Source organism: Quercus lobata, chromosome 3, assembly GCF_001633185.2.
Source record: "Quercus lobata isolate SW786 chromosome 3, ValleyOak3.0 Primary Assembly, whole genome shotgun sequence".
Taxonomy (NCBI): Eukaryota; Viridiplantae; Streptophyta; class Magnoliopsida; order Fagales; family Fagaceae; genus Quercus; species Quercus lobata.
This window is the reverse complement of record NC_044906.1, coordinates 47,438,396-47,465,546: the sequence shown is the minus strand read 5'-3', so window position 1 is coordinate 47,465,546 and position 27,151 is coordinate 47,438,396. Positions and strand designations below refer to the sequence as shown.

Here is a 27,151-nt window from a genome sequence, read left to right as displayed (position 1 = left end):
TGTAAAACACCATGAACGTTTAAACTCCCATATTACAAATTACTAATTCAAGCTTATTATCAAACAATGTATGTGCGGAATATAAAAATAAGCTAAAACAGAATTGATAAAACAATCTAAATCAAATAAAATCACAACCATAGTAGAAATTAAATGGCAAAGATTAAGGAAAGAGAGATGCAAACACAAAGACAACACAACGATGTGTTATCGAAGAGAAAACCGAAGTTCTCGGCTTGAAACCTCTCCGTCGCCCTCTAAGCGGTCAATAATCCACTAGAGAATGAAGTTGGGATACATGAACAACAGAAGACCCTCTAAGCCTAATCTACCCAGTGTACCTAAGCCCTCCAAGCTTTTTGCTCCAACGAGGTTACACCAAACCTTTGTCTTCTCTACCTTACCGGATTCCACTATAGCCCATAGCATCAACCAATATCAATTGGTCCATTCCTAACTGTTTCCCACGCACCAAATAACCTTCTCATAGATATGAGTATAGTGAGAAAAGGGTTTGGCTAAATGTATCTCTCAAGGATGTAACAATAGAGAGGGTGAGAGTAGAGGAATTTGGAGAATCAAAGGATGAAGATTGTGGATGAGTCAATCTTATTTTTCTTTAGGGTTTCTCTCTCAAAATTTTCTCTGGAAGCTCTCTACAATACGTGGAAATAAGGGGTATTTATACTGGTATGTGTTTAGAATGCGAAAGGTCAGTTTTTCTTAAACAGAATGGTTTGGCGACTTAACCTTGCAACTTGACTGAGTCACGAGTTTAAGTCGCGAGCTAATTGCTTGGCCGAACTAGAAGTTTTGTCCTGTAGTGCTCCAGCTGGTGTGATTCTTCAGCTCCTCTACATGCTTCACACGTGTGCCAGCTTTGGCGACTTGCTAGTCGTGAGCCAGTCGCGAGATCCAGTTGCGAGACCCTATTGAGAGCACATTCTTGAGCTTTTTCTTCACACTTTCTCACACATTACCCTTACATGATTCCTACCTAAATACAGGATTTCTAAATGCTGAATTACAAGCAAATTTGACATGGAATAAAACCAACAAGATGGTTGATTAAATTCAACCTTACAATCTCCCCCATTGGCTATTCCGTGACAAAACCCTAAAACAAACTCTAGACTTAACATGTGAGTTGGGAACAGTTGAATAAAACTCATTCACACCTAACTTTAGAATCTGTGAAGCTCTTGAACTATAAGAACAAGTATCTCCTGAAAAATAACAACACAATATAGTCATTGTATGCAGAAAACTTGTAATGCATATGGAGCAAGCACATTGCGATCAAGCAGTATAGAATAAAACAATAAAGCATGACTTGACCAAAAAAATGAACAATCACTATAAATAGTGACCACAATGCTCATTCACACAAGGAATGAACATCCGGACATGCAAGCTAATAAGCTCAATGTAAAGTATCATTTGCATGTTCAACACTTAACCGATACAACAACTCAAAGTAATTGCATAAAGGATATAAAATCCAATAAGGGCACAAGAGTGATGTACATAAAGAAAATGCATAACATTTAACAACAAGTACTAAGCTACAAAGTATGGGTACAAAAAAAAATATTTTAAATAGCTTAGTATAATTATGAATTATGAGCAAAGAAAAAACATAGTTAATATAACACAAAGCTCTTTCTTTCTTTCTCCCCCTATCATATCTCTTCCCCTATCATGAATCATAGGAGCTATGATAAACTTGGAACATATATACTTGTAACCTGAAACACTTGCACAAAACACATTAGACCCTCAAGGTAAAGTAAGAAATAAAAAGACAAGTATAATGTAACAAGTAAATTGCAATCAAGTAAACATGATGTAAAATATATGAGCAATTTAATCATACACCAAAACAATCATAAAGAAAAACAAACAAAACAAAGTTTTTTTATTAACACAATATTTTCTCCCCTTTGGTATATGCATCTACCTTATGGAATATTTCTCCCCCTACAAAAATGTGCATGAGAAATAGAGTTTCTCCCCCTAAGGATATGCATAAGAGCCATGAAGAAATGACAAAAGCTCTTTGGTATAGACGAGGGCAAGAGATGAAAGTACGAACAATGATAATGATGCATGAGGGGTGCGAGATGAATGAGAAAATGAAACTCAATCTTAAGACAAAGCAAATTGATACAAAGTATAAGGTAAACATAACATGCTAGAATGAACAAGGTATAGACCAATGCATGACAAGGGTAGCAAAAGGTGTGTGCAAGAGGTAGCTATATGCAATGCATGACTAATGTATGGAAAATGCACATGTGGTGCAAGGTGTGATAAATACACAACCAATGAACCAAACATGTTCCTTATGAGGAAACATGAGAATTCTCAAAGTTTGGTACTCATCGGAGTCCAAACAAGTGAAAAAATGCTTAAGAGGCATTTTATCAAACACCTAGCATGCACGCTATGAACAACAATGTAAAACAATGCATGAACAACATGAAATCCACCATTAATACATGTTCTTTTTGCCACAAGGAACCAACAACCAAAACAAATCATCAAAAAAACCAATCCCATACAAAAATTTGACAAAAAAATAAGTTTTCCTAGCCACTATGAAGAAATCCCAACCAAGAGTACAAAACTCTTCAAAACATAATCTAAGAATCCAAAACAATGAAAAGAGTTTAAAATTACCTTAGAGATGTTAATAGAATGAAAAACCATTTAAATTGATTGGGTTTTGATGTAAAAATATTGAAAGAGGGGTTAAAAAGAGGATGGGAAAGGTTTAAAACAAGTTACCCATGAAAAGCCCTTTAAAAAGCTGTTTCTAGGCGTTTCGTAACTGAGCAATTCGCAAAGTAAGTCGCAAACATTTTCGCGAGTCGTGAGATGAGTCGCAAAAGCTTCTGGATGAACACGCAACTTGCGTTGCGTGACTGACTGGCAAGTCGCGAGATGAGTCACGAAAATTTCACAAGTCGCGTGAGTCGCGAAAAACTCTGACACCTGTTTTTCAACACAGAAGATGTTTAAACAATGAAAAACAAAGTAAGCACTAAACATGAACACAAAGAGTGATAAAAATCACTTCCAAATACATATAAAATGATCAAAAATCTTTTTGGTTTGATTCATATAAAAATGAGCACACACACATCACATTTAAATAAGTACAATCGAACAAACAAATAAGATATTCATTAAACATTAGGCATGTGTGTTGTGTGTGTGTATTAAGTATGGAATAGTCCCTAGTCTAGAATGAAGTTTCAATGATCAATTCAATCAAGTCAAACAATACTAGTACTAAGTTAAGTGGTCTATCTTAATTATAGAAATAAACATATATGATCTCCCACAATAAAATGATTACATAACTTTGAAACTTTTCATTTGGCTTCATACACATCTTAACATTTAATCATTTTGAATCAATATATCTCATTTTGAGATCGATACTTGAAATTTTTGATATTTTAATTTGATGAGCAAGTCTTTGGCTTTTTGGGAATTATACATTTTCATAAAAAGTCGCTTTCTCTTTTTCCTAGTCAAAATTTGGAGCTCATTATCTCTTTTCATTTTGAGATTTACATTTATTGAGCTCTTTAAACAAAAAATAAAAATAAAAAGTGTGGGAAGATATATAGGCACTAGTCTATGTAAGTATCAAAACCATCAAAACTATTGACCAATCATTCATGACAAGCTTGAAGATCGATTTATAACAATCACACATAGATTTCAATATTTTTCCCATAAAGATAGATGTGCATACATAATAAGCTAAACTTGTAAATGCACTACGCCATTAGTACGAAGGTACTAGGTCAAACTCACATGTGAAATGTGCTCAAACATATACAATCAAACTTTTTGAATTTTTCAATTTTATGTGGTTTTGAATTTTTTATTCACACAAAACTAAAATATAAAAGTAAGATCAAAACAAAACAATGCATATAAAGAAATGCAAGATGCGCAAGATGCACAAAATGCATGAAGATATGACATTTAATGCATGAAGGGTCCTACAAAGATCGAAAGAATTAGATCAAGGACCAAAAGAACAAAGGTTCAACCATAGGAACCCTTCCTCATCCAAACAGAACTATTGTTTGGAATGAGTTTCTCATGAGAATTGAGACTAGGGTTGGAAGAATGAGAACCGGAGATGCACATAGATAAGGAGTTAAGAGCATTAAATATTTTCTTTAACAACATGCTATTTTCACTGAAATCCGGTTTACCCTTTTTGAGCATAATTTCCATGAAGCTCAAGTTTCTCTTTTCTTTTGATTCTTTTAAGAGCGTGAAACTTAGAGTAATGAGGTCTTAGATGACCAATATCACCACAATGGTGACAAACAATGTGTTTAGGTCCACTAGGCTTTTTGGGAAGGGATCTAACATCATGATTTTGTTCTCTTTTCAACTTATGACATTGAGGTCTTATATAACCAATCACACCACAATGGTGACAAGTTGGAACAAACTTAGATCCATTCAAAGCCTTAGGTTAAGACCTAAACGGAGGCTTTGACTTAATAGCTTTTCTCTCCACCTTTTGATTTCTTTTATGTGGAGGAATGTACACCGATTTATCCTTTGAGGTAAAACACACAATAAAAACAAAATCGAGTACCACAACATGATTGCAATAAATATTTTCATCCCTTTTAGCAATAGGTTCAGTAATCAAACATTTGGCATACATCTTAAGAGATTCATTTTCACATTTTAGCTCATCATTAAGTTTGTTAGACAAAACAAGTTTAGTATCCAATGCTATATTCAAACATTCAAACTCTTTTAGCTTTTTAAGAGAATTTTCAGCAAGTTTCTTATATCTTTCAACTAATTTGTTGGATTCATTGAGCTTAGCAATCAAATCATCATTTTCACAAAATAACTTGCTCAAATCCTTATTAAACTTCTTAGCATTTTTCTTGAAGAATTGGATGTTAGGAATATCAACAGCATCCAAGGATTCATGTAATATAGCTTCACAATCATGAGGATTATAACCCATAGAGGCATTTTCACAAACACGTGGCACGTTACATTCATCAACATACAAAACATGCATAGAAGCATACAAATCACTATCCATGACAAATAACACAAGGGGTCAAGGATCATACCAACAAGTGTACCCGTTTTGATACCAATTGAATGTTCAAATAGTGTGTAAAACACCTTGAACGTTTAGACTCTCAAATTACAACTTACTAATTCAAGCTTATTATCAAACAATGTATGTGCGGAATATGAAAATAAGTTAAAACAAAATTGATAAAACAATCTAAACCAAATAAAATCACAACCACAGTAGAAATTAATTTGAAAAGATTAAGGGAAGAGAGATGCAAATATAAAGACAACATAACGATATGTTATCGAAGAGGAAATCGAAGTCCTTGGCTTAAAACCTCTTTACCACCCTCCAAGCGGTCAATAATCCACTAGAGAATGAAGTTGGGATACATAAACAGCAAAAGACCCTCCAAGCCTAATCTACCAAGTGTACCTAAGCCCTCCAAGCTTCTTGTTCCAATGAGGTTACACCAAACCTTTGTCTTCTCTAGCTTACCGGATTCCGCTATAACCCATAGCATCAACCAATATCAATTGGTCCCTTTCTAATTGCTTCCCAAGTACCAAATAACCCTCTCACAGATATGGGTATGGTGAGAAAAGGGTTTGGCTAAACGTACCTCTCAAGGATGTAACAATGGAGAGGGTGAGAGTAGAGGAATTTGGAAAACCAAAGGATGAAGATTGTGGATGAGTCAATCTTGTTTTTCTCTAAGGTTTCTCTCTCAAAATTCTCTCTGGAAGCTCTCTACAATACATGGGTATAAGAGGTATTTATACTGGTGTGTGTTTGGAATGTGAAAGGTCAGTTTTTCTCAAACAAAGTGGTCTGGTGACTTGACCTTGCGACTTGACTGAGTCGCGAGTTTAAGTCGAGAGCTAACTCCTTGGTCAGATTGGAAGTTTTGTCCTGTAGTACTCTAGCTGGCGTGACTCTTCAGCTTCTCTGCATGCTTCACACGTGTGTCAGTTTTGGCGACTTGCCAGCTGCGAGCCAGTCACGAGGCCTTGTTCAGAGCACACTCTTGAGCTTTTTCTTCACACTCTCTCACACATTACCCTTACATGATTCCTACCTAAATACAGGGTTTCTAAATTCTGAATTATAAGTAAATTTGGCACGGAATAAAACCAACAAGATGGTTGATTAAATTCAACCTTACAAAGAGTAGTCATATTCTTAAGGGGAGAGTTTGTATAGGAGATAGATATTTTTGTTAGGGGGAGTGTGTTTTCTTTTTATGAGGGATGTAGTGAGGACTTTTTGTTTCTTTTCTTTTCTTTACTTTTTAGATACATTGTTCTTACATTGTGATAACAAACCTTGTACTCATTTTTTATGTATATATATATATATATATATATATATTGAGGTTTTTATTACAGTTTCACCTATCTCTTTATGTGTGTGTGTGTGTGTGTGTGTGTGTGTTTTTTTTTTTTTTTTTTTTTTTTTTTTTTTTTTTTTTTTTAATGCACATGTTTCTTATATATTGTATGCAATCTTTTATTTCTATTTCACACTAAGATGCCGTGATGCATTTTATTTAAAGTATTTCAGAAATACAGGTTCTCAAAGTCTTCCTTGTTATGAACTCACTTCTTGCAAAGTTTTTCAAGAGCTTGTGTTATGATAGATTTTATTGTATTCAACAAGTGAATATGAATTGAGTGATTTATTACTTCTCTCATATGTTCATTTGTTTGTTATGGTTTTGTCACGGATTGCTAAAGGAGGAGATTGTTAGGACATATGTGAATCATGTTAGGAACATATGTCAATGTAAAATTGGCTAATTCTTTGACAAAACACACTTTACTTGTAATTGGGTAGATCTAAGATGTGTTTAATACTTCAAGGCACAAGATTTCAAGTCCAAGTGTTAAAACCATGTAAATCTGTCCAAGAATCAAGTGAAGAAGTGTCGGATTTTAAAGCTCGACAGATAGCATCTATCAAGGTTTAAAAGACAGCTTTTGCTCGATGCTCGACAGCTGCTCGATAGATATCCTATCTATCAAGATTTAAGAAAATCAGATTTTCAGATTTGATTTCACTTCAATCCGTGTATGCATGTTTAGGCTTTTTTTTCTCATAACCCTAAACATATATAATGATTATTTTAAGGGCTGTCACATATGATGCAAGTAAGTGCAACTTGATGCAAAGGTTATTCATAAGCATATTGTGACTAGAGACAATTTGCCCTAGTTCACCTTCCTCTTCAAGAAGCTGCTACGCCATAGGGTTTTGTATCCAAGGAGCTTCGTGAACTTTATCGTGTTCATGAATTAAAGAATTTTGCAGCCAATATCCTTCTCAAGTTGGTGGTTAGTCACGTATTTGGATTCATGCATTAATTGGTTAGTCATGTACTGAGAGCCATGCATTGAAAAAGAGAGATTGTTATTACAGAACAAGTCCAATTGGGTATTGGGATAAGGGTTCAACTGTAGGTTGGTATAAGGTATTGGGATTCCTTTACTTGTAACTGCTTGTTGTGATAATAGTAGATTCTCGGGAGTGGTGATCTTAAAATCACCCGGTGAGGTTTTTGTCTTTGAGGTTTTCCCAATTCGTAAACAAATCACCGTGTCAACTTTATTTTTTACTGCATATTAACTTAGTTGGTGATTTGTTTATACTACCATGCATATTGCATGTTAATTAACTTAATTAATTCACTTGGCTAATTAATTGGTTAATTTATCATAAGGAGTCAATACATTCTTGGCATATCATTATAAAAAAATAATCATATAAATTTTTTATATATAAATAATTAATACACAATTATAGATAATTAATATATGCATTTACTCTATTGATTATTTCAATAAACTAATATTTTGATATAAATATAGACTTTTTCTTCCTTGAGATTCAAGCCTAAATAAATAAATAAAAATCAAAGAATGCACTACATTACAATTACATGACAACATGCTGACATCTTTCTAAAAACTCAGTATTGTGGATAATGAACCCAATTAATTCAACAATTGTGGTGAGGCTATCCCTCCCAGGTTCCCACTTGATGGTGGTTATTATCTCTAACTTGTAGGATACATGTCACTAAGAATGAGTGAGAAATTAACAAGGATGGAGACAATATTTTTCACTACTTTTTCACAATTCTTGACAATATTTATCTGAATTCAACACTTATATTAATTTTATTATGAACTAATCCCAACAGATCATGTCAATCGTTATTAATAATTATGAAAAACATTGTCTCTCGAGTTAAAGGTGAGAAATAGCACCATCTCCCCTAGTCAAGACAAGAGTAATTTCATTTTATCCTGCGCATTTTCTTTATACCTTATATCCTTTCCTTTACCAAAGGATAGCTTTGCTCCCAATCCAAATACGATCATTTCTTACTATTCACAACCTTATTTTCATCAGGAGTAAGTTTATTGCCTACCAAATGTATGGGATCCACAAACGCAAATGATAAGAAAATTTTGTAAGGAATATTGGTTCGTTTTGAATAATTTTACAACCTCTAAAATTTTAAATTGATAATTCCTAAGTTTCTTTTACTCCAAAGCAAAAAAAAGGCTATATTGTGAATTGATATTGTAAGGTTGAATTTAATCAACTATCTTATTGGTTTTATTCCATGCCAAATTTGCTTGTAATTTAACAATTAGTAACCCTGTGTTTAGGTGGGATTCATGTAAGGGTAGTGTGTGAGAGAGTGTGAAAAAATGCTCAAGACTGTGCAGTGAAGCAGGGACTCGCGACTGGATCTCGCGGGTGGCTCGCAGTTTGCAAGCCGCCAGATGATGCACACAAGTGAAGTATGTAGAGAAACTGAACCGTTATGCCAGTTGTAGCACTACAAGACAAAAATTCCAGACTGGCCATTTAGTTAGCTCGCGGCTTGGACTCGCGACTTAGACAAGTCGCGAGGCCAAGTCGCTAGTCCACCCTGTTATGGAAAAACTAACTCTTTGCATTCCTTCTCACTCCAGTATAAATACCCTTTATACCCATGAAATATAGGGAGCTTTCAGAGAGAATTTTGAGAGACAAACCCTAGAGAAAAACAAGATTGACTCATCCACAATCTTTACATAGTGACTCTTCAAATTCTTCAACTCTCACCTTCTCCATTATTACATTCTTGAGAGGTACATTAGCCAAAACATTTTTTTACCATACCCATATCTGTGAGAAGACTATTTGGTGCTTGGGAAGCAGTTAGGAAGGGACCAATTCATATTGGTTGTTGCTATGGGTTATAGCGGAATCCGGTAAGTTAAAGAAGACAAAGGTTCGGCGTAATTTCGTTGGAGTAAGAAGCTTGGAGGGTTTAGGTACACTAGGTAGATTAGATTTGGAGGGTCTTCTGCTGTTCATGTATCCCAACTTCATTCTTTAGTGGATTATTTACCACTTGAAGGGCGGCGGAGAGGTTTTATGCCGAGGGCTTCGGTTTCCTTTTTGATAACACATCGTTGTGTTGTCCTTGTATTTGCATCTCTCTTCCCTTAATCTTTATCATTTAATTTTTACTGTGGATGTGATTTTATTTGATTTAGATTGTTTATCAATTCTGTTATAAGCTTATGTTCATTTTTCGCACATATATTGTTTGATATTAAGCTTGAATTGGTAAATTGTAAATTGGAGGTCTAAACGTTCAAGGTGTTTATACACTATTTGAACATTCAATTGGTATCAGAGCGGGTACACTTGTTGTGGTTTAAATGCCTAAGTGTGATCCTTGACCCTTTATGTGTTTTGCCATTGATAATACTTTGTATGCTTCTATAGATGTTTTGGATGTTAATAAATGTAACATGCTACATGTTTGTGAAAATGTCTCTATGAGTGATGATCCTCATGATTGTGATGCTATGTTACATGAATCTTTGGATGTTGTTGATATTCCTAACATCAAATTTTTCAAGAAAAAGGCTAAAGAAGTTTCATAAATATTTGAGCAAGTTATTTTGTCAAAAGAATGATTTGATTGCTAAGCTCAATGAATCCAACAAATTGGTTGAGAAATATAAGACATTTGCTGAAATTCTCTTAAAAAGCTGAAAGAGTTTGAATGTTTAAATATGGACTTGGATGCTAAACTTGTTTTGTCTAACAAACTTGTTGATAAGCTAAAATGTGAGAATAATTCTCTAAAAATGCATGCCAAGTGTTTGATTGCTGAACCTATTACTAAAAAGGATGAAAATATATGTTGCAATTATATTGTGGTATCCGATTTTATATCCATTGTATGTTCTACCTCAAGGGACAAATCGGTGTACATTCCTCCACATAGAAGAAATCAAAAGGTAGAGAGAAAGGCTATTAAGTCAAAGCATCCGTTTAGATTTTAAATTAAGGTTTTAGATGGATCTAAATTTGTTCCAACTTGCCATCATTGTGGTGTGATTGGTCATATAAGACCTTAATGTCGTAAGTGGAAGAGAGAACAAAATCATATGGCTAGATCCCTTCCCAAAAAGCTTAGTGGACCTAAACACATTGTTTGTCACCATTGTGATGCTTTTAGTCATCTAAGACCTTATTACTCTAAGTTTCATGCTCTTAAAAGAATCAAAAGAAAAGAGAAACTTGAGCTTCTTGGAAGGTATGCTAAAAAGGGTAAACCAGTTTTGAGTGAAGATAGCACGTTGTTAAAGAAAATGTTTAATGCTCTTAACTCCTTGACTATGTGCATCTCCGGTTCTCATTCTTTCAATCCCCGTCTCAATTCTCATGAAACAGTCATTCCAAACAATCGTTCCGTTTGGATGAGGTATTTCTATTTCACACTAAGATGCCGTGATGCATTTTATTTAAAGTATTTCAGAAATACAGGTTCTCAAAGTCTTCCTTGTTATGAACTCACTTCTTGCAAAGTTTTTCAAGAGCTTGTGTTATGATAGATTTTATTGTATTCAACAAGTGAATATGAATTGAGTGATTTATTACTTCTCTCATATGTTCATTTGTTTGTTATGGTTTTGTCACGGATTGTTAAAGGAGGAGATTGTTAGGACATATGTGAATCATGTTAGGAACATATGTCAATGTAAAATTGGCTAATCCTTTGACAAAACACACTTTACTTGTAATTGGGTAGATCTAGGATGTGTTTAATACTTCAAGGCACAAGATTTCAAGTCCAAGTGTTAAAACCATGTAAATCTGTCCAAGAATCAAGTGAAGAAGTGTCGGATTTTAAAGCTCGACAGATAGCATCTATCGAGGTTTAAAAGACAGCTTTTGCTCGATGCTCGACAGCTGCTCGATAGATATCCTATCTATCAAGATTTAAGAAAATCAGATTTTCAGATTTGATTTCACTTCAATCCGTGTATGCATGTTTAGGCTTTTTTTTCTCATAACCCTAAACATATATAATGATTATTTTAAGGGCTGTCACATATGATGCAAGTAAGTGCAACTTGATACAAAGGTTATTCATAAGCATATTGTGACTAGAGACAATTTGCCCTAGTTCACCTTCCTCTTCAAGAAGCTGCTACGCCATAGGGTTTTGTATCCAAGGAGTTTCGTGAACTTTATCGTGTTCATGAATTAAAGAATTTTGCAGCCAATATCCTTCTCAAGTTGGTGGTTAGTCACGTATTTGGATTCATGCATTAATTGGTTAGTCATGTACTGAGAGCCATGCATTGAAAAAGAGAGATTGTCATTACAGAACAAGTCCAATTGGGTATTGAGATAAGGGTTTAACTGTAGGTTGGTATAAGGTATTGGGATTCCTTTACTTGTAACTGCTTGTTGTGATAATAGTAGATTCTCGGGAGTGGTGATCTTAAAATCACCCGGTGAGGTTTTTGTCTTTGAGGTTTTCCCAATTCGTAAACAAATCACCGTGTCAACTTTATTTTTTACTGCATATTAACTTAGTTGGTGATTTGTTTATACTACCATGCATATTGCATGTTAATTAACTTAATTAATTCACTTGACTAATTAATTGGTTAATTTATCATAAGGAGTCAATACATTCTTGGCATATCATTATAAAAAAATAATCATATAAATTTTTTATATATAAATAATTAATACAAAATTATAGATAATTAATATATGCATTTACTCTATTGATTATTTCAATAAACTAATATTTTGATATAAATATAGACTTTTTCTTCCTTGAGATTCAAGCCTAAATAAATAAATAAAAATCAAAGAATGCACTACATTACAATTACATGACAACATGTTGACATCTTTCTAAAAACTCAGTATTGTGGATAATGAACCCAATTAATTCAACAATTGTGGTGAGGCTATCCCTCCCAGGTTCCCACTTGATGGTGGTTATTATCTCTAACTTGTAGGATACATGTCACTAAGAATGAGTGAGAAATTAACAAGGATGGAGACAATATTTTTCACTACTTTTTCACAATTCTTGACAATATTTATCTGAATTCAACACTTATATTAATTTTATTATGAACTAATCCCAACAGATCATGTCAATCGTTATTAATAATTATGAAAAACATTGTCTCTCGAGTTAAAGGTGAGAAATAGCACCATCTCCCCTAGTCAAGACAAGAGTAATTTCATTTTATCCTGTGCATTTTCTTTATACCTTATATCCTTTCCTTTACCAAAGGATAGCTTTGCTCCCAATCCAAATACGATCACTTCTTACTATTCACAACCTTATTTTCATCAGGAGTAAGTTTATTGCCTACCAAATGTATGGGATCCACAAACGCAAATGATAAGAAAATTTTGTAAGGAATATTGGTTCGTTTTGAATAATTTTACAACCTCTAAAATTTTAAATTGAAAATTCCTAAGTTTCTTTTACTCCAAAGCAAAAAAAAGGCTATATTGTGAATTGATATTGTAAGGTTGAATTTAATCAACCATCTTATTGGTTTTATTCCATGCCAAATTTGCTTGTAATTTAACAATTAGTAACCCTGTGTTTAGGTGGGATTCATGTAAGGGTAGTGTGTGAGAGAGTGTGAAAAAATGCTCAAGACTGTGCAGTGAAGCAGGGACTCGCGACTGGATCTCGCGGGTGGCTCGCAGTTTGCAAGCCGCCAGATGATGCACACAAGTGAAGTATGCAGAGAAGCTGAACCGTTATGCCAGTTGTAGCACTACAAGACAAAAATTCCAGACTGGCCATTTAGTTAGCTTGCGGCTTGGACTCGCGACTTAGACAACTCGCGAGGCCAAGTCGCTAGTCCACCCTGTTATGGAAAAACTAACTCTTTGCATTCCTTCTCACTCCAGTATAAATACTCTTTATACCCATGAAATATAGGGAGCTTTCAGAGAGAATTTTGAGAGACAAACCCTAGAGAAAAACAAGATTGACTCATCCACAATCTTTACATAGTGACTCTTCAAATTCTTCAACTCTCACCTTCTCCATTATTACATTCTTGAGAGGTACATTAGCCAAAACATTTTTTTACCATACCCATATCTGTGAGAAGACTATTTGGTGCTTGGGAAGCAGTTAGGAAGGGACCAATTCATATTGGTTGTTGCTATGGGTTATAGCGGAATCCGGTAAGTTAAAGAAGACAAAGGTTCGGCGTAATTTCGTTGGAGTAAGAAGCTTGGAGGGTTTAGGTACACTAGGTAGATTAGATTTGGAGGGTCTTCTGCTGTTCATGTATCCCAACTTCATTCTTTAGTGGATTATTTACCACTTGAAGGGCGGCGGAGAGGTTTTATGCCGAGGGCTTCGGTTTCCTTTTTGATAACACATCGTTGTGTTGTCCTTGTATTTGCATCTCTCTTCCCTTAATCTTTATCATTTAATTTTTACTGTGGATGTGATTTTATTTGATTTAGATTGTTTATCAATTCTGTTATAAGCTTATGTTCATTTTTCGCACATATATTGTTTGATATTAAGCTTGAATTGGTAAATTGTAAATTGGAGGTCTAAACGTTCAAGGTGTTTATACACTATTTGAACATTCAATTGGTATCAGAGCGGGTACACTTGTTGTGGTTTAAATGCCTAAGTGTGATCCTTGACCCTTTATGTGTTTTGCCATTGATAATACTTTGTATGCTTCTATAGATGTTTTGGATGTTAATAAATGTAACATGCTACATGTTTGTGAAAATGTCTCTATGAGTGATGATCCTCATGATTGTGATGCTATGTTACATGAATCTTTGGATGTTGTTGATATTCCTAACATCAAATTTTTCAAGAAAAAGGCTAAAGAAGTTTCATAAATATTTGAGCAAGTTATTTTGTCAAAAGAATGATTTGATTGCTAAGCTCAATGAATCCAACAAATTGGTTGAGAAATATAAGACATTTGCTGAAATTCTCTTAAAAAGCTGAAAGAGTTTGAATGTTTAAATATGGACTTGGATGCTAAACTTGTTTTGTCTAACAAACTTGTTGATAAGCTAAAATGTGAGAATAATTCTCTAAAAATGCATGCCAAGTGTTTGATTGCTGAACCTATTACTAAAAAGGATGAAAATATATGTTGCAATTATGTTGTGGTATCCGATTTTATATCCATTGTATGTTCTACCTCAAGGGACAAATCGGTGTACATTCCTCCACATAGAAGAAATCAAAAGGTAGAGAGAAAGGCTATTAAGTCAAAGCATCCGTTTAGATTTTAAATTAAGGTTTTAGATGGATCTAAATTTGTTCCAACTTGCTATCATTGTGGTGTGATTGGTCATATAAGACCTTAATGTCGTAAGTGGAAGAGAGAACAAAATCATATGGCTAGATCCCTTCCCAAAAAGCTTAGTGGACCTAAACACATTGTTTGTCACCATTGTGATGCTTTTAGTCATCTAAGACCTTATTACTCTAAGTTTCATGCTCTTAAAAGAATCAAAAGAAAAGAGAAACTTGAGCTTCTTGGAAGGTATGCTAAAAAGGGTAAACCAGTTTTGAGTGAAGATAGCACGTTGTTAAAGAAAATGTTTAATGCTCTTAACTCCTTGACTATGTGCATCTCCGGTTCTCATTCTTTCAATCCCCGTCTCAATTCTCATGAAACAGTCATTCCAAACAATCGTTCCGTTTGGATGAGGAAGGGTTCCTATGGTTGAGCTTTTGCTCTTTTGGTCATTGATCTAATTTTTTCGATCTTTGTAAGATCCTTCATGCATTGGATGTCATATCTTCATACATTTTGTGCATCTTGCTTTTCTTTGTATGCATTGCTTTTGTTTTGGTCTTACTTTTATGTTTTAGTTTTGTGTGAGTAAAAATCCAAAACCACATAAAAAGTGAAAATTTCAAAAAGTTTAATCGTATATGTTTGAGCACATATCACATGTAAGTTTAGCCTAGTACCTTTGTACAAATGGCTTGGTGTATTTATAAACTTAGCTTGTTATGTATGCACATCTATCTTTGTGGGAAAAATCATGACATCTATATGTGATTGTTGTAAATCGATCTTCAAGCTTGTCATGAATGATTAGTTAATAGTCTTGTTGGTTTTGACACATGCGTAGACTTGTGTCTATATATCGTCTCACTCTTTTATTGTTTTTGCTTAAAGAGCTCAATAAATGTAAATCTCCAAATGAAAAGAGATAATGAGCTGCAAAAACCGTCGTACATACTAGTATTCTATTAGGAAAAAAGGAAAGCGACTTTTATGAAAATGTATGATGCCCCAAAAAGTCAAAGGCTTGTTCATCAAATTGAAATATAAAAAATTTCAGGCATCGATCTCTAAAATGAGATGTATTGATTCAAAAAGATCAAATGATATGAATTGTAAAGAAGCCAAATGAAAAGCTTCAAAGATATGTAATTATTTTATTGTGGGAGGTCATATATGTTCATTTCTATAATTGAGATAGACCACTTGACTTAGTACTAGTTGTGTATGACTTGATTGAATTGATCATTGAAACTTCACTCTAGACTAAAGACTATTTCATATTTGATACACACATACAACACACATGCCTAATGTTCAATGAATGCCTTATTCATTTGTTCGATTGTACTTGTTTAAATATGATGTGTGTGTGCTCATCTATATATGGATCAATCCAAAATGATTTTTGATCTTTTTATATGTATTTGGAAGTGATTTTTATCACTCTTTGTGTTCATGTTTTGTGCTTACATTATTTTTCATAGTTTAAACATGTTCTGTGCTGAAAAACAGGTGCCAGAATTTTTCACGACTCGCCAATCATGAAACCCCAGTCGCGAGTTCATCCAAGAGTTTTCGTGACTCACTCGCGACTCAATCATGGCTCGCGAAAATTTTTGCGACTCCTCTAGTCGCAAAACGCCCAGAAATAGCTTTTTAAAGAGTTTTTTTGTGGGAAAATTGTTTTAAACCTCTCCCATCCTCTTTTAAACCTCTCTTTCAATATTTTTACATCAAAACCTAATCAATTTGAATGGTTTTTCATTTCATTAACATCTCTAAGGTAATTATAAACTTTTTTCATTGATTTTGATCCTTAGATTATGTTTTGGAGAGTTTTGTGCTATTGGTTGGGATTTTCATCATAGAAGTTGGGAAAACTTAATTTTTGTCAAATTTTTTCTTGGGATTGGTTTCTTTTATTGATTTGCATTGGATGTTGGCCCTTTATGACAAAAAGAACATGTATTAAGGGTGGTTTTCATGATATTCATGCATTGTTTTATATTGTTGTTCATAGTGTGCACACTAGGTGTTTGATAAAATGCCTCTTAGGCATTTTCTCACTTATTTGGACTTTGATGAGTATCAAACTTTGGGATTTCTCATGTTTCCTCATTAGGAACATGTTTGGTTCATTGGTTGTGTATTTAACACACCTTGCTCCACAAATGCATTTTCCATGCATTAATCATGCATTGCATATCGCCACCTCTTGTACACACCTTAGCTACTCTTGTTATGCATTGGTCTATACCTTGTTTCTTCATCCTAGCATGTCATATTTACCTTATACTTTGTAGCATTTTGTTTTTATCTTTTGTTTGAGTTTCATTTCTCATTCATCTTACACCCCTCATGCATCATTCTCCTTGTTCATACCTTCATCTCTTGCCCTCTTTTCTCTTTGACCCATTTGTCTATTCGTGTCAAAAAAAGGGAGAGTATACTCTAGAGTAGTATACTGGAGAGTTTTGTCATTTCTATATGACTCTTGTGCACATCCTTAGAAGAGAAATTCTATTTCTCGTGCACATGTGTAGGGGGAGAGATATTCCATAGGGAAGATGCATATACCAAGGGGAAGAAGACATTGTGTTAATATGAAAACTCTGTTTTGTTTGCTTTTCTTTATATTTGTTTTCTTGTTTGCTTTTTTATGCTTTGAGTTATGTTTAGTATCTATGCTTTGTTGTTCTCATTGCATCGTGTTTATATGTTGGACATGCTTACTTCCTTATGCTATTGTTCTTCATTGAATGCATGTTCAGATGATCATTTGTTTTGCTATGTGATCATTGTAGTCATTTTTATATGACTATTTTTGGTATAATCAAGTTGCTCATATGTTTCACATCTTGTTTACTCGTAATTTACTTGTTACATTATACTTGTCCTTTTATTATTTGCTTTACCTTGAGGGTCTAATGTGTTTTGTGCAAGTATTTCAGGTTATATATGTTCCAAGTTCATCACATCTCCTATGACTCGTGATAGGGGGAGAAAGAGAGAAAAAGCTTTGTGTTATATTAACTATATTTTTGCTTTGCTCATAGTTCATGATAATGCTTAGCTATTTAAAATAGTTTATTTTGTACCTTTACTTTGTAGCATAGTATTTGTTGTCTAATGTTTTACATTTTCTTTAAGTACATCACTCTTGTGCCCTTTGTTGGATTTTTATCCTTGATGCATTTACCTAATGTTTATGTATCGGTTGAGTGTTGGACATGCAAATGATACTTTGCATTGAGCTTATTAGCTTGCATGTCTAGATGTTCATTCCTTGTGTGAATAAGCATTGTGGTCACTATTTATAGTGATTGTTTGTTTTTGGTCAAGTCATGGTTTATTCTTTAATTCCATTTTTACTTGATCGCATTGTACTTGCTCCGTATGCATTACAAGTTTTCTGCATACAATGATCATATTGTGTTGTTGTGTTTCAGGAGATGCTTGTTCTTATGGTTTAAGAGTTTCACAGATTCTAGAGTCAGGTGTGAGTAAGTTTTGTTCAACTGTTCCCAACTCACATGTTAAATCTAGAGTTTTTTTTAGGGTTTTGTCATGGAATAGCCAAAGAGGGAATTTGTAAGGTTGAATTTAATTAACCATCTTATTGGCTTTATTCCGTACCAAATTTGCTTGTAATTTAGCAATTAGTAATCCTGTGTTTAGGTGAGATTCATGTAAGGGTAGTGTGTGAGAGTGTGAAGAAATATTCAAGATTGTGCAGTGAAATAAGGACTCGCGGCTGGATCTTGTAGATGGCTCGTAGCTTGCAAGTCGCTAGATGATGCACACGAGTGAAGCATGCAAAAAAGCTGAAACGTTATGCCAGCTGTAGCATTACAGGATAAAAAGTCTAAATTGGCCATTCAGTTAGCTCGCAGCTTGGACTTGCGACTCAGTCAAGTCGCGAGGCCAAGTCATCAGTCCACTCTGTTATGTAAAAACTGACTCTTCGCATTCCTTTTTCACTCCAGTATAAATACCCCTTATACTCACGAAATATAGAGAGCTTCCAGAGAGAATTTTAAGAGAGAAACCCTAGAGAAAAATAAGATTGACTCATCCACAATCTTTACATAGTGACTCTTCAAATTCCTCAACTCTCACCCTCTCCATTATTACATCCTTGAGAGGTACATTAGCCAAAACATTTTCTCACCACACCTATATATGTGAGAATGCTATTTGGTGTTTGGGAAACAGTTAGAAAGGGACCAATTCATATTGGTTGATGCTATAGGTTATAGCGGAATCCGGTAAGCTAAAGAAAACAAAGGTTCGACGTAACCTCGTTGGAGCAAAAAGCTTAGAGGGCTTAGGTACACTGGGTAGATTAGGCTTGGAGGGTCTTCTGTTGTTTATGTATCCTAATTTCATTCTTTAGTGGATTATTTACCATTTGGACGGTGGCAGAGAGGTTTTACGTTGAGGGTTTCGGTTTCTTCTTCGATAACACATCGTTGTGTTGTCCTTGTGTTTGCATTTCTCTTAAGATCTTTGCCATTTAATTTCTACTGTGGATGTCATTTTATTTGGTTTAGATTGTTTATCAATTCTGTTATAAGCTTATGTTCATTTTCCGTACATATATTGTTTGATATTAAGCTTGAATTGGTAAATTGTAAATTGAGGGTCTAAACGTTCAAGGTGTTTTATACACTATTTGAACATTCAGATATTTCTCCCAAGACAGGCAGGGTGAGCCCAGAAACACATTACAATTTAGACCAGGTTTACAAAATTGTAATAGCTTATAGCTTTTCCAAATGTATCATATGTTTAGCCAGTAATGCATTTCAAGGTAAATTCTGTCTTGATCCTTTGAGGTTCTGTTGTCATTACCAGAAAAAATTAGCTTCCATCAAGGAAAGCAACATCACTAGTACCATACCATATCCCTTTCCAAAGTGAGCTAACTTAGGCAACCACCTTATCTTGTTGGATTCCCTCTTTAGGCCCCCGAGGCAAATTAGCATGAAGGAATTGAATTGAACATTAGCACCATTGTATCGGTAAATTGGGATTTTTAGGTAACCTTTGTATGATTGATAAATCCTATAAGGCTTTGTTTGAGAGTTCATAAAAGAATAGAATGGAATTGAAAGAGTAAATTTATAAAGGACTAGAATGAGCGCAGCATTTTAAGAGCTGGATAGGAGTATAAGTCCATCCCCCAAACTAAAAGTTCATTGGGCTGAGACCTGAATGATAAAATATTGAAATATATCGTCACTTAACTTGCTACAATATGTCACAGATGAAGAAATTAAAACTTCTTTGGGAATGCAGAAATCACCTGACGTTGGCATTGGTGGTCTCCTTGGGATGGGCTCTAGTTCCTTGATGTCAACTACAACTGCAGAAGAAGTCAGAAAACTCTTGGCTACAGATGCTGCATGCTCCAAACAACATCTAACTACCTGCTCCAATGTTTGGTCAATGAGATAATTTTATTAGCTATAACTTCTCCTACATCTTGGTTAGGTCAAAGACTAGATTTTCTGGCTTAGAAGTTAAAACTGAAATCCTTAATTATATATGTTCTTGATTGAGATCTTAATCTAATTTCATTGAAACATATTCATTTGTAATGTTTTCTGCATGAGAGTTAGATAACATCTCTCCAGATCATCTGGTAGCTTTCTCATGGGGTGAAATATATTGGCACATGGTATGCCCAACACTTACATGTCCAGGTAATTAGGCCAGTGATATGTGCATCTTCTAATATATCCATTCTTTTTATTTTTGATTTGTAAGTTTACACATGCATCTAGTGTGTTTTGAACCTACAACCTTACCCTCCACCCTTTCTTATAGGGAGAGGAGGTGCCATCTGAGCTAGAGCTCATTAGTGATAAAACCATTCAGTTGATGATACCTTTGATGGATCCATAATTCCTGCCTTCATCAAATCCTCATAACAGTCTCTTGCAGCGTTGTATCCATAGTTAATATTATCATTAGAAAGAACCTGCAAACATTATTTAACAGGACAGTTTATGGATTGTATATCTATAACAAACAGCATAATTTGGTTTTTTTTTTTTAATCTCAATTTACTTAAAAAAGAAAATAAGGCTTATTGTGCAGAGACCTTTTCTATAACCACATTGCCATTTACACCTGCATTTTTGGCAATCAGTCTTGCAGGATAATGCAAAGCTCTTCGGAAGATCTCAGCTCCAATCTGCAAAGCACTTCTATTTCTAACTTCACAATCTTTTTATGTACAGTCAAAGGAAACTAATTGCATCACTACAACACCATGTGGATATGTAATATATGACATACACTTGATTTAGAAATTCGGAAATGAACTTATGTGGACTTCAAATATTAAGGCCACTGATTGTGATATGTAATCTGGAAGGAAATGACGGAGACGTACCTTCTGTTCTTCATTGTCCAAGAGTTGTTTGATGCCATCTACCTTTGTAGATAGCCTCAAAAGGCAACATCCCCCACCAACTACAACACCTTCCTCAATTGCTGACTGTAATATTCCAAGTTAGTAGGTTACTTTACTGATTCACAAACCAGCTTCTAATGAGATAAAAAAGAGATTTGCTACCTTGGTTGCATTCAAAGCATCTTCAATCCTGAGTTGCTTATCCTTCAATTCAACTTGTGTTTGCGCTCCTACCTAGGATTAAATTGATAAAACTCAGTCTGTCAGTTTGACAGTGAGCTACAGCCTCCAGACTCCCAGATTGGCAAGATGCGGGCTGTAAACATAACTTTGATTACCTGAAGAATGGCAATTCCCCCTGATAACCTAGCTATTCTTTCATTCAGTATCTTCTTTTGAAAATTTTCTTCAGTATTCTGCAAAACAAGAAACCATCCCATTGGTATTCTTGGGAATGCTAACAATACATCAATTCTTTCTACAACTCAGCAGTGCACTAGTGTTAAAGCGTGCCTATTTACTCTTGCAATTAACATTAAATATGGAACTTCGAAGCAGACAATACACCAATGCAGCTAGAGATGTTAGTTGCACCTCAACAAGCCCCCGGATTTGAGAAACCCGCTTTTCAACTGCTTCAAAAGTGCTCCCATCTGTGACTAGTAACGTAGAATCCTTGGTTATCAAAACCTTGGTAGCACAGCCCAACACCTCCTTGCCAGCCTTCTCGAGGGTCAAACCTATCTCATCTCTGATTACTGTACCTGCAAAAATTATCAAGATCCAAGAATGCAAGAGCATGAAGAACTGTAAAAGGCAAAATGTGAAAGGGATGAAAGAACAACTCAACTAATTAAGTATTAACACAAACTATGTGAGTTTGGTTACATGAATTTCCTATCACTAAATCCCATTTAACCTTATATCCATTTTTCAAAAGAATTTGTGCTTATGAGATGTGGCTAACTTTGCCTTGACCTACAACCATCCCCCCATTTTTCTGGGCAAGGGATCCACTATGTAAATATATTCAAGATGGGCTAAGGAGAAACATAAGAAACGAAATTTTAATATTTAAATTTAAATGAAATTGTATTTATTTAGTTTTATATAAAGGATCTTAGAATATCAAACAACAATCAATTGCAGACCTAGATTGATTCAGTGTGTTGTCTGTTAGTAGTACTAGTAGTAGTGGTGTTACTGTTGCTACTAATACTACTCTTTGTTACTGTTATTATCACTGAGATATAGCCCAAAGGATGTGTTTTTATTGTTCACCTCAAAAAGCTACTGAAAACAGCATGTTCATATTTGGTGTTTCAACAACCCTAAGTGCATGGGCATAGAATTTGGGTTACTGGAATACCCAATAAAGTTAAAGTTGCTTCTTTCTTTTTCCTCATCCAATGAAAGGAAATATATGTTTGTAGCTGTTGTAATTGACATATAAGCACTATCAAAATCGATGCTATAATATCTAAGTTCTGGTGTTTAATCCGCTACCTCCAGTCAAGATGGCGATGTCATCTAAGTAGTGGCTCTTGCGCTCACCAAAGGCAGGAGCCTTAATAGCAGCTGCCTTCAGCACACCCCTGAGTTTATTTCTAATTACTGCAGCCAGAGCTTCCTGCTCAATGCCCTCTGCAACTATCACAATTGGATACTTCTCTTTAACTGCACTGTCCAATATTTTAAATATCTCCTTTGGGTTTGTGATTTTTTTGTCTACCAAAAGTAACTGCAAACAAAAAATTTCACACGTTCTAATCACTTCATGGGAGAACATGCCAGACTATGTAAATTGTACAATTCCTACCTTGCAATTGTGGAACTCCACTGTCATCTTTTGTCGATCAGTTACAAAGTAAGGAGACAAATATCCACGATCAAATTGCATTCCTTCTACAATTTGTAGACTGTTCTCGGTACTTTTTCCTTTTTCAATTGTCACTACACCCTTCTTCCCCACTTGATGAAGAGCATCAGCTATCATGTTTCCCACCACATGATCATTTCCCGCACTAACTGCAGCAACATATGCAAGCTCATTATCTTCAACCTGCATACATATGAAATGTATTGCAGTTTAATTCAGCTAAAATGAGAAAATACTTCTTGGAGAAACCAAAATAAGAAAAATATCTTGTTTACCACTCTGGACATTAATTTCAGTTCAGAAACAAGGGCCTTTGCAGTCTTCTCAATCCCACAAGCAATTTGGACAGGATTCATACCAGCAGCAATAACCTAGGAAAGGTTCAATGATTAAAACAAAATATTGACTGAGCTTGACATAACTTCCTAATCCATTCAGAGTGGAGGTACCTTTATATATATATGTGTGTGTGCGTGTGTGTTGTCAAAAGAAGTGCCTTTAATATAGAGAAAGCTGTAGGAGATATTAACTCCATATAAGCAATTTCATGAGGCAATTGACAAGCCCTGCCTTCTGTATAATTTTTTATGACACAACCTAACCTAGATGGTAAGGCCTTATTGGTGTAGAACCTGCTCAAAACTAGTTGTCTTCTTAACTCACAAATAATCTATCGCCTAATTGAGAAGTGCACTTTCACAATGTTAAAAAGCCCTGCCATTTGTTGCCTAGTGTTTTTAGAAAGCTTGCCTTCCAGGCATTTCCTTGTTTAGAAAGCACTCCATTATATTTCAATGGTAGAATATGCAGTGGTCCTTAACCCATCAAAAGAAAAACTTCTTTTGTTGTAGTTATAAACGGGCTACTCATGTACAGGACCCAATTCATACCTTCAAACCCTCAGCAATTAGACCCTGAGCAAGAATGATTGATGTAGTGGAACCATCACCAGCAAGGTCATTTGTTCTGGCACCAGCTTGTCTCACCAGTTTAACTCCAACATTCTCCAAGGGGTCCTCCAATTCAATCTAAATAAAACAATTTAGAACCAGTTAAGGGGAAAGCACCTGATAAGAAAAGTTATGATTTAAATATTAGATTTTCTTTTTGTTAATGATGTAATTTGAATAATTAGAATTTTCCCTTTGCTACTGATGTTACTCCACCATTGTGTCAGAGAAAAATGATTTGAAGTAAAACAATAGCAAGAATTAAGGCGGATGAGGGAATGAAATGAAGTTACTTTCTATAGAGATTTCTTTTAAAGTCTTTGACAAACACTTAAAAAATAAAATTGTATATTAAATTATGGCCATAATGCCATTTTTGATATAGATGAAATGCTATAAGCTTTTTTTTTTTGGATAAGTAATGATGATATATATTCAAGAACACTACCTTAAGCAAAAAAACTTGAAAGTCAACTCACATATTTATATATACAAAATAAGCTCAAAATGAAATTGTCAATTTGATATGCATGCATAATGTAAGAGATAAAAAGGTATCAAATAAAATTAAAAAATGTTGTTGCAACGAGGCAAGTAGATAATGAAAGATGAAGAAAATCCCCAGCAAATTGTGATAAAGATATAAAAGACGCATATGTCCTGGTATAAGTCACTTCTCTCTTACTGCACACTTGCACCTCACCATGAAAGACATCTGCTTTTCCTCTTATATGTTGTTCTTGCTTACAAAGTACAATCGTACTTGCATATATGATATACACAAAAAATAGTAATAGTTGTTCTATATACTGCAGCCAATTGATTTTTATCTTACTATCACTTAACTGTTTCAGGTCTGGATAATATATAAGCGGGGAACCATTTCTCATGCTGAAACCTTGGCTCCCGCAATTGTACAAGCATTTGAAACATGGCTTCAATGGTACTTAACTTAAATGCATTATCTCAAACCAAAACTACAAGTCTTACAAATTAAAATCATGGTAAACTTCTAGGACTAGGGAGACAAATAATTAATAATCAACTCTGTATGAAAATTTGAACTAATAGTAATTTAAATTTCTAGCCACCTATGCCATAATTGTCAACTTAAAATGTGTAACCAAATAATGAAATGGACAAGATAAAGAAGAATGTGAAAAGGGTAATGGACAAATGGGTACGTGTGCAATACCTCTTTGAGAACAGTTTCACCATCATTTACAATTTTTGGAGGTCCGTACTTGTTCTGCAATACCACATTCCTCCCCTTTGGACCCAAAGTCACCCCAACAAGTTCAGCCACCATGTCCACCCCTGCCTGCATCACCAAAGTCCAAACCAGACATTCAAATCAAGCCCAGCAAAATACAAATGTGGGTGTTGAAGAACTAGTGCCATGGACTGTAACCTGAAGCTTCTTTGTGGTTGAACCATCTTGGTTAAAGTGAAGCTCTTTGGCCATGGCTTTTGGGTTTAACATGGAAGGTGAGGAAGGTCTTTTGGGCAGTATTGGGTTGGCGAAATAAAGAACAGAGATATGGGTTGCAGAAGATGCCATGACCTGCTGGTTCAGTTTGGTGTGCTGGTTAAAGTAAAAAATATCTTGATAAATTGTTTGGAGGATAAGAGATTACGAGAGAGAGAGAGAGAGAGAGGATGGTTCTAACGAAAAAAAAAAAAAAAATCTAAGTACATGTTTTGGCGCTATTCCAAGACCAACATGTATGTAAGTCTAATAGAACATTACGGTTGTCTATGAAAGAGGTAATCGTAGTGGCGTGCGTTCAACCTACTATTCGGACGACCCCAACCAACCTGTCGTTTTGGGTTGTTTTTTCGTTGGTGTGTTTGATTAGGATGTGAATTTTTTGTGAAGCTTAGGCTGTATCAAATCCGGATTGGCAAAAAGTAGATGATTTTAGATTGTTTAGTTGATTTATTTTGAATTTTGAGATTTTGTTTAATATATGTATAATATATAAAAGTTTGAATAATGGAAGGAAAACTCTCTTTTTTTTGGGCTTAACAATATGGTTAGATGATCCAACCCAACCCAATCCAACCCAACATGAATCCTACACATCATGTTTGTGTTTGTTTTTAAAGCCATCATAGGTTGGGTTGGGTTGACAATTTCTCAACCTAATAATATTGAGTTAGGTTGAAAAATACCTCAAATGCAACTCCGACCCAACCCATGCACTTCCCCACCGTATCATAATTTCTTAGATGCTTTGTTTTTGGTCTATAAACCACATCAAGGCAATGTTGAACATTAAGGCCTTGTCAGCATATCGTCAATAAGGCTGTCCACAGGTCGGATTAGGTTGGGTTTAGGCCTAACTCATACTCGACTAGACTAGGTTAGGTGACTAAAAATTTGACCTGTACTCGACCGAATATAAGGGTCAGATCCGGTGGTTTGGTTCGTCGGTTGAATAGGTCACACTCGTCGATTAGGCGAGTTCAGGCTTCGGATTGGGCCACTTTTGTGGATTTGCATGGATTTTTTTTAATTCTATTTTTTATAGGCTTTTTTGGCCCAAATTAATGGCTTACCAAGACATAAAGATTTATAAATTTTTGAACCTTGTATCTATATATTAGAGGGGCCTCTCTTTACATCATTTATTTCAAATTGGGCCTTCAAGTTCAACTTGTATTAAGCCACTACATAACTTTGAATTTTTTGGACCTCCAAGCCATATTAGTCCAAATTTAATATTTCCTAGTCCCCACATATTAACAAATAATGACAAAATATACACAAAATAGCATGTAAAAACCTGGGCAAAATATCAAACAAATAAAAACACACATAATAGCACTTTTTAACCACTTGTTAAGCAACCACACAATACAAGTAAAAAATATTTTCAAAATGCCTTAGCCTTAGGAGTTAAGACCTAGGCAGTACCTTAAAAAGCCAGAAACAAATCAAGAAAACTCAATTGTCATAGGCATATGAAAGCCCATCTCAACCTATTAAACCTACCAACCATTTCTGAAAGTTCAAATAGTGTAAAAACACCCTTGAACGTTTAGACCCCCAATTTACAAATTAACCAATTCAAGCTTTATGTCAAACAACTAGTGTGCGGAAAATGAACAAAAGCTATAATATATAATTGGAAAAACAATCTAAACCAAATTAAAATCACAACCCACAGCAGA

At 34.8% G+C, this 27,151-nt stretch overlaps 1 protein-coding gene across 4 annotated transcripts; it reads right to left on the bottom strand.

Moving 5' to 3' along the window:
• Positions 1-1,677: 1,677 nt before the first annotated feature.
• LOC115981978 (chaperonin 60 subunit beta 4, chloroplastic-like) lies at positions 1,678-25,661 on the bottom strand. Of its 4 annotated transcripts, XM_031104439.1 has the most exons (15): positions 25,386-25,660; positions 25,170-25,295; positions 23,915-24,052; positions 23,300-23,395; positions 22,965-23,207; positions 22,652-22,886; positions 21,740-21,909; positions 21,484-21,561; positions 21,308-21,379; positions 21,125-21,229; positions 20,831-20,923; positions 20,615-20,707; positions 20,030-20,153; positions 2,791-2,997; positions 1,686-1,748 (listed from the first exon to the last, which is right to left on the bottom strand). In XM_031104439.1, exons 1-14 carry the CDS (start codon positions 25,533-25,535, stop codon positions 2,963-2,965), a joined length of 1,758 nt encoding a protein of 585 aa, XP_030960299.1. In that variant the 5' UTR covers positions 25,536-25,660; the 3' UTR covers positions 1,686-1,748; positions 2,791-2,962. The 4 variants fall into 4 exon arrangements, with proteins under 4 accessions (XP_030960302.1, XP_030960299.1, XP_030960300.1 ...); XM_031104442.1 differs by lacking the exon at positions 20,831-20,923 and having other exon boundaries at positions 1,678-1,748; positions 25,386-25,661; XM_031104440.1 differs by lacking the exons at positions 1,686-1,748; positions 2,791-2,997 and adding an exon at positions 19,540-19,934 and having other exon boundaries at positions 25,386-25,659.
• Between the last annotated feature and the right edge of the window lie 1,490 nt (positions 25,662-27,151).